The 8,912-nt window shown below is 19.0% G+C and overlaps 2 protein-coding genes across 2 annotated transcripts, besides 3 other annotated features; both read left to right on the forward strand.

The window, feature by feature from the left end:
- Positions 1–62: 62 nt before the first annotated feature.
- PGAL8A_00497900 (Plasmodium exported protein, unknown function) lies at positions 63–482 on the forward strand (the record flags this gene model as incomplete). The annotated part of the gene is made up of 1 exon (XM_028673789.1): positions 63–482. A coding segment is annotated over one exon (420 nt), but the record flags the coding sequence as incomplete, so codon positions are not given.
- Positions 483–1,167: 685 nt separating this feature from the next.
- Positions 1,168–1,900: a repeat region.
- A 2,141-nt stretch (positions 1,901–4,041) lies between these two features.
- Positions 4,042–4,620: a repeat region.
- Positions 4,573–5,125: a repeat region.
- Positions 5,126–7,697: 2,572 nt separating this feature from the next.
- On the forward strand, positions 7,698–8,461 carry PGAL8A_00498000 (fam-g protein; the record flags this gene model as incomplete). Its single annotated transcript, XM_028673790.1, has 2 exons — positions 7,698–7,772; positions 7,901–8,461. 2 exons carry the CDS (start codon positions 7,698–7,700, stop codon positions 8,459–8,461), a joined length of 636 nt encoding a protein of 211 aa, XP_028530207.1.
- Between the last annotated feature and the right edge of the window lie 451 nt (positions 8,462–8,912).

The following is an 8,912-nucleotide window of genomic DNA, read 5'->3' on the forward strand; positions in this document are numbered from 1 at the left end:
ATTCACATTTAATTAATAGTCGATATTTGATTTATTAATTGGATGTTCGGTAACTTTACTAGAGTGCTGAACATATATTTAAAAAGTCAAAAAGTGAATCCACAGAAAACCTATTAGATGCATTAGAAAAAGAAGAAATAAATGAGAAACCAGATGAAATGGAGAAAAATCTTATAAAATCAAAAGCACAGAAATCAATTTTTCATTCATTTAATATACCAAAACCTTCAGAAACAATAGTAGAGATATTAAATGAAAATAATGTTAACAAACAAAAAGTAACCAAATATATAAATAAATCCATTGGTAGTTTCTTTTTTTCTCTTATTTCCTTGTCATTACCACTCTATTTGGTTTATTTAAGTCATATGGAATACTTTTATAATTGGAAAGAACATAGTGAAAGGTATCGTTTTCTAATGAGTTATTGTATTCTAATGATTTCATGTTTCATATGTTTACTCTATCATAAGGTAGCATAATATCTATAACACTTTTAATGATTACACAGAAACCAAATGTAAAGATAAATTCATTGGTACTTTATTATTTTCTCATTCTTTCTTGTCATTAATACATTGTTTAATTTTTTAAGTTATATGGCATTCTTTTTTAATTCGAAAGAACATATTAAAATGTCTCTTATTATAATTAGTTATTGTATTATATTGATTTCATTTATCTTAGGTTTACGCTTGCGTAAGGTAGTATAATATCTATAACACTTTTAATGATTACATATTTTATAAAAACAAGGATAATAAAAAAAAAATAAAAAATGAATTAAAAACATTGATGAAATCTTAAATTCTACATTAGATTTAAAAGTAATATTAAAAAAACTTCTTATATAATTTATTTTGCAAGAATATACGTATGATTATATTATTCAAAAGTAAAAAAAAATATACCCTCTTTTTTTAATAAAATATGAAAAATCTTCTCTATTATTTTATATATTCATTGAAATACATTATTCTTTTTGTATATATACATGTTATTTTTTTTATTAATTTATTTAAATTAATATTGCATAGTTAAGATAAGAGTTGTATTTTTTAAAAAATTACCATTCATTTTTATGTCCACTCCTTAATAAACTGATTGTTAGTTTTTATGCTTTTAATACATTCTTAAGAAGTATAATAAAAGATAAAAATATATTATGTATGGTTAATAAAAGACTTCATTAACCTTTTTGGCTATAAAAAGGACTAGCTACGTGGAGAATACGTAGTTGGTGGTACTAACTAAAAAAAAAAAAAAAAAAAAAAAAATTATTGGAACTTTTTTTTTTTGAGATATTTTTCTTTTGAAAAAGATGAAGATAAAAAAAAAAAAAAAAAAAGATTTTATTTTTTTTTTTGGCAAAGGAGACAGAATGATTTATTGATAGAGAGATTTTTTTTACAAAAGATAATAATGATTTGATAAAAGAGTTTAATTTACATAATATTTATATTTTCAAATGGTGAGAGAAAATTTTATAAATGGATAATAAAATTTTCACATAATTAATATTCATATAATTTATTTGCATTTTTACTAATTGTTTATGTTTGTTCATTCAACAGCAATATGTTTAAATTGCTGAACATAACTCATAACAAAAAAATAAGTAATTTACATTTAATTAATAATCAATGTTCAATAAGGATTAAAATTTAAATAAAAATAAGGATTATAATTAAAGTAAATAAATGCCTATTGAAATTAAAGAATACTGAATGAAGTAGATTACATAATTAAGAATTACTCGTTCAAAGCATTTAAAAATATATATAAATACAACAAAATCGTAGAGACACCTCCACATGCTCTTTATTAATTTGTTTGTTCAGCACTCTAGTAAAGTCACCGAACACCCATTTAATAAATCAATGAATGACATTTATATGAACATATTTATATTGACATGTATTATAAAATTATTTATTAGTAAGTTTAATAATGAATTTATAATTAAAAAAAAATTAAATTTTTCTTTAATTCAATCATACATCTGTATATGATTAGAATTTTAGTATAAGCAAAAAATATTTTAACTTTAAAAAAAAAGATATAAAATTTTTCAAATATACTATTTAATAGTTTTATTTTTAAGAGTGAAAAAATTACCTTCATCTAAAAGTTATTATTCAGTAATATTTTTGTTCACTAATAATAATAATAAAATATATATATATATATATATATATATATATATATATTTTTTTTTTTTTTTTCTTAAGAAGACTATATAATTGGTTAATAAATATAGGTGCTAATCATTTTACATGTTGATCCACTTTAAAATGTTAAATACTTCTTATTTGCAAAGATAAAAAACATAAAAAATGAAGTTATACATATTTTAGATCAGAACACGTGCAAACTGAAACATTCTAGATTTTAGAGTTTACAAAGTTAGTATCCACATTTTTTTATATCATCTCTCATTTATATCTCGCAAAAAAAAAATAATATTTTTTAACGGAAAAAATATATCCTGAAATAAAAATGAAAATATATTATTACATAAATACTACTTGAGATAATTAAAATGCCAAAGACACTGTTCAGAATAACGTTATTACTCTTATTTTACATAAAATATTTGTTGCCTATTATGTAAGCATAACGTGTTAAATCTTATATACATTAAGATAATTAAATATTTAAATACTTATATTTTTTATTTTTTATAAAATTATTATGTACTTTGACAAAATTAGTAAATATTACTTTGTATAACGTTTATCAAATTATTTTCTCAAAATTCTTACAAAAGTGTCGAAAAGAAAAATTGATGAATTATTGAATAAAAGATGTATATAATTTATATAATTTATATAATTTATTTATTAATTAGCTATCCAAATACGTTTATATTATTTAAGTAGTCAAACCTGTAGAGGGTATGTGATGAAATTTTTAAATATTTTATTTATTATAATACCACTTATAGGTAATCATATACTTCATATATGTTATGTTATATAATACAAAATAAATAATTTATTTATTATATATTTAAAATCTTGTAATTACCGTAATCATAAATAAATATTAAAAAATTTCATTATATTAAAAACATACTATTGTATTTATATATTCTTAATCAATTTGTTATTTACTTAAAATTTAATATTACTTATGACCATGTGTCATGTAATAATCACACGTCCAAAAAAAAAATATATATATATATGTAATTATTTTATTTTTTTTTTTTATACAAGCTATTAATTTTCTTTTTAGTATTTGCCATTACATGTGTTTCCTTATGCGCACTTTAATGTACATACTTTCTTAAATACTTTATATGTATATGTACACCTCCAAATGTAATATATATCATCTTAAAGTTTAAAATTTCATTAGATTTATTCACAATTTTGTATTTTCTCAAGAATGTTTTGTCTGATTTTTTATATATTATGGTAATTCACATGAAATAATATCAATGTAATATTTTTATTTTTATCCACTGTTTTTTCCTTAAGTATATTAAAATTCTTATTTCCCTTTTTTATCTTATATAAATTATTCTCACTTACATTTTAGTTTGACATAAAAATTTTAAAATAATGATTATATACTATTATTTCTTAACATAGAAAAACATAATATTTTTTCTATATCATCATATTATTTTCTATTGTTAATCAATTTGCTCTTTTGTATTATTTTTTTCGAGGTTACACCATTTCCTCAAATAAAGATTTCGTTATGTAATATGAACTTTTACGAGAACATCTATTAATACCACTTCCTTTTAATTAATATTTAATATTATTCAACAATATTCATAGTTCTTCAATAATTTACTTGTTAATTTCCTGTTAAGGAATTTTTTTAATATGTTGGTTAATAAAAGGCTTCATTAACGTTTTTGGTAATAAAAAGGACTAGCTATATGAAGAATACGTAGTTGGTTGTGCACACGCAAAAAAAAAAAAAAAAAAAAAAATTATGGAATTTTTTTTGATATTTTTCTTTTAATAAATGGATATACTTAAAAAAATAATATATTTATTTTTTTTAAATAATTAAATTTGGAGAGAAAAATTGGTAAAATAAAAATCGAGAGTAAGATTTAGCACCAGTATAAATGAGATCTTAAAAAGATAATAATTTTTACATAAAAGAGTTTAATTTGCATAATATTTATATTTTTAATTTGTGAGAGAAAATTTCATACATATGACAAAAAAATTTTCACTTAATTAATATTCATATAATTAATTTGAGTTTTTACTAATTGTTAATGTTTGTTAATTCATCAGCAATATATTTAAATAGCTGAACATAACTCATAACGATGAAATAAATAATTTACATTTAATTAATAATCAACATTCAATAAGGATTTAAATTTTTAATAAAAATAAGGATTTTTATTAAAATAAATAAATGCCTATTGAAATCAATGAATGCTGAATGAAGTAGATAACATAAATAAGGATCACTCGTTTAAAGCATATAAAAATATATAGAAATACATCAAAACCATAAAGGAAACTCTACATGCTCTTTATTAATTTGTTTGTCCGGTATTCTAAAAAAGTCACCGAAAACACAGTTAATAAATCACTCTACAACATCCAGTAAATTTACTATGAAAAGAATACATTAAATAAATTTTATACCTTCCTCGTATATACAACTATTCTATTTTATAGTGAGTAGAAAAATTATTTATTTATACTGCATCTCTTGAAATATTATTTTTCTCTTACAATATCAATCATATCTTCATAAGATGAAAAGACACAAAAGCCTTCATAATTCTCCAGTGACATAATGCAAAATAAAATTATGTAGTTAAGATTATTGTCATTATTTATTGATTTGATTATCCAATAATCTAGACATTTTTGAATTATTTGAATCAATTCAAATTCTAAATTAAATTCTAAAAATATTAATTTCCATCCATATAATTTTCTAGTGTTAATAAAGTCTATTCCTATATGGCCTTTGCAATAAGTTTTAATCAATACCATAGATTCTTTAATATAATAATCAAACGTTTCACAAGTTATAACTATTAAAAATCATTATTTTTATATTGTACTCTATTTCCGCTGAATGTCACTATGTTTTCTTGACGTATAGTGAACATATTTAGCTTTATCTATATTGTTTATATTGGTTATACATTGCTCTATAAACAATACTATTGACCCTTATTGTTTAATATTTGGACGAATAAATAGAATAAAAACATCTTATTTTGTGCATGCTAATTCGCAAGGACAATATGCTATCATAATTATCTGTTCTAAAATAGTTATTCAAAAAGTATGTAAACAAAAAATATGTGTATATATTTACTTTCACTTAAAATAAGCACACTTAAAAAAAAATAAATAAATAATAATATTTTACCTATGCGGTATTTACAATTAAAAAAAATATATATTATGATGATATTTTTATTATTAAAAAAAAAATGTAATCTTAAAAAATAAATTAGTTTTTTTTTTTTTTTTTTTTTTTTGAAGGATAATGTGCAGACTACTATAGAATGTATATTTTTATTATAAGCTAAAATGTAATATTAAGGAAATTACATTTTAGAGTGTTGCTTGTATCAAAAAAAAAAATAATTAACTAATAAGTCATATTTAATGTTTATTAATCAAAATAAAAATTTTATATTAAAATTAAGTAGAGTTTACATTACATTTTCTTATTAATTTATTTGTTTGACATGAGAAAAGTAATTTAACAGCCATTAATATATCAGAGCTATAAATAATTTTTTTTCCTTAGGAATATTATCTTATTTATAAAAATTATAATAATTTTAATACTTCATGAACAGTTATTTGGATAATTTAAGTTTCTATATATCCAATACACACACTATTCAAATTATTTTAATATCATGTAATATCTATGTTAAATGTAAGATACTTTTATATTTTAAATATTTTTACTTGTAAGAACTACTTCTACATATAATATGAAAAAAATATAAATTATAAAAAAAGCACATTTATTAAATTTATGATTATTCATTAGAGAGAAATTAGTGTTATAATATTAAAAATTATAGAATTTATACATACCACTTTTTATTAGTAATACGTCAAAGATTCTAACAAATTAAATTTAAAAAATAAAAATTCTTATTAAAATTCTCCATTAATATTTACGGAGATGTCTAATAAATTTTAACCTTTTAAGAAAAAAGTTATATTAGGAAGGAACAATTGTTGAATTCATTTATACTATATAAATAAGTTACCTAATCTTTTTGGTAAGTAAATTGAAAAATAAAAATTTGTGCAATAAATATATAAAACTAAAAATAAAAACAAAATAAATACATCGTAATAATAATCAAAACATATCAAATAAATATATAAAAGCAAAAAAAAAAAAAGTAAAATAATTTCTCTTTATATTTAATTAGGAGATTATAATAATATATATGCAAAAAGTTATTTTATAATTCTGTTTTATCTTTATTTATTGATATTTTTTATATGACAACAAAAATGCATTCTTTTGAATTTTATAAGAAAAAAACTATAATATTTAACTAAAGATATATTTTTATATTCAGTAAATAACATTTGTATTAATTTTGAAACTTATAAGTGTTATTAGAAAAAAAGTAAATTTATAAAAATGTACCTTTAGAATAAGGTAAATTTGTCAAAAAATAAAACTTTTTTTAAAAAATATTTTTTACTGCAAATATATGATTAAAAAAATAGTATTTTTTTTTTTTTTTAATATATAATTAATTTATTTGACTGCAAAATGTGCTTTTTATAAATTTGCTATTATAATTTCATTAAAGTAAATATCTATTTTCACTTTTTCTTTTGAATTTAAGTACTTAATAAATTTTTCTTATTTTTTTTCAAATAGTTGAAAAAGTAATTTTTTTTTAAAAAATAGTTATAACAAAAAATAAATATATACATATATTGTATAAATATTTATTAATAATAAAAATAAAAAAAAAAAAAATTATGATAAAAAAAAGTAAATTAGAAAAATCAGAAAAGTTATATTTAAAAGAAAAATATACACAAACAAAAATTAGTTTTATATTAAGTGAAAAATTTTGAAAAATGTAGTATACTGTAATAAAAATACATGCGTATAAAAATTTTTAATTTATAGAGTTTATTTTTCTTTTTTTAATGGAGATATATCTCTATAATATACCAAGATTAATATTTATAAATCGTAATATACCATATATAAAATAATTTAAAGTTCGAAATAATTCACAGAGATTGTTAATTTAGAAAAAAAAAATAAAAAAAATCCTTTAACATTAAATGTATATCATTTATAATTTTTATGTGCATTAATTAAAAATATTTTATTTTTTTATATAATTTAAAGATAAATAAAACATTAATAAAATATTTCTTAAATAACATTATCCAATTTATTATATTTTTTATTTATTTGTAAATTAACATTCTTATTTTATTTTTTAAAGAATTAAGAATATTATTCCTATCTAAAGTAACCATAATGTCATGTGTAATAATAAAAAATTAGAAATTACATTTCATATATGAAAATAATTTTCTATTTTAAAAATTTAAGAAATTAATACAAGTTATAATAATATCTAAATTAATATTGAAAATCTATAATTTAGTATTATTGAAAATTGAAACAATTTTACACCTGAATTAACAACTTCCACTTCAATATTATTCTATAAATATATTAATATGAAAACGTTAACTTTATATTTAAAAATTACTACATTGCTTCTTTTAATTTGGATGTATCAACGTTTTTATAACGTAAGTTAAAATTTTTACAAAATATATACATATAGATATATTTTATTTCTAATTGTTCTTGACATTCCATTTGATTTATATTCTAACAAAAGAAACTTTCCTTTAAAAAATTTTTATTTAATCCATAGTGTGATTCCTATAAAACTTTGATTGATAAAAATATATTGCTAACAAAAAATGAGTTAATATATGAGAGAGTATTAACAGAGGGTGACATAGCAGGTAAAAAGCAAAATAACGCTGGAGGATGTCTAGAAGAACGTCCATTAGGTAATAAAAAAAACAAATGTAAAAATCCGGCTCAATACAAGAATCCGTGCGATCAATGGCATAGAGTCATCACTCCAGCATTGTGGGAGCGATTTAATAAGGAAACAATTGAAATGGACCCTAAATGGAGAAACCAAAAATGGAATAGTGAATGGAATAAAATTTCAGCTAACAAAGTTAATGATCTACGTTCAATGTCTTGTCGACGTGATATTCCAGATGAAGAAAAAAACAAAATAACTGATAGTATTATTAAAGAACTTGAATCAGAATTTGAGAAATTCTTATGTGAATGTAAACAAGAGATGAGAGACCATAAAACAGAATCCGAATCTAAGAAAGAGCAGGGAAAAAATAAAATAAAAAATAAGGAATCAAATATTTTCAAATTTCTTTTTAGTAAATTTCATAACCATTAAGAGATTAAACATTAATGGTTTAACAGAGGATATAGAATTATTCGTGCACAAGATCTATTTAAAAAAAAGAAAAATTAATATTTTGTCTAAATTTTTTTTATAGAGATATATTTAATTTTTTAAAAAAAAAAAAAATTAAAAGAGAAAAATTTTTTAGAAAGAAAAAATTTCATGAGAATATTTTTTATATTTTAAGAATAAAATTTTTGTTAAGTGATATTAAAATAATTAAAATTTTTTTTCATTATTTAAGTATTTTTATTATTTTTAAAAGCAGTAAACATAAATAACTAAAAATTACTTATAAAAAGCAATAAAAATTTTGTACATAAAAATTAATTATTAATGAGAATATACGTTTTTAATAAAAATACATAATTTTTATCAATGGGAATTCAGGGTTTCAGGGTTCAGGGTTTAGGGTTCAGGGTTCAGGGTTCAGGTTTAGGGT

Source organism: Plasmodium gallinaceum (genome assembly GCF_900005855.1).
Source record: "Plasmodium gallinaceum strain 8A genome assembly, contig: PGAL8A_v1_146, whole genome shotgun sequence".
Classification (NCBI taxonomy): Eukaryota; Apicomplexa; class Aconoidasida; order Haemosporida; family Plasmodiidae; genus Plasmodium; species Plasmodium gallinaceum.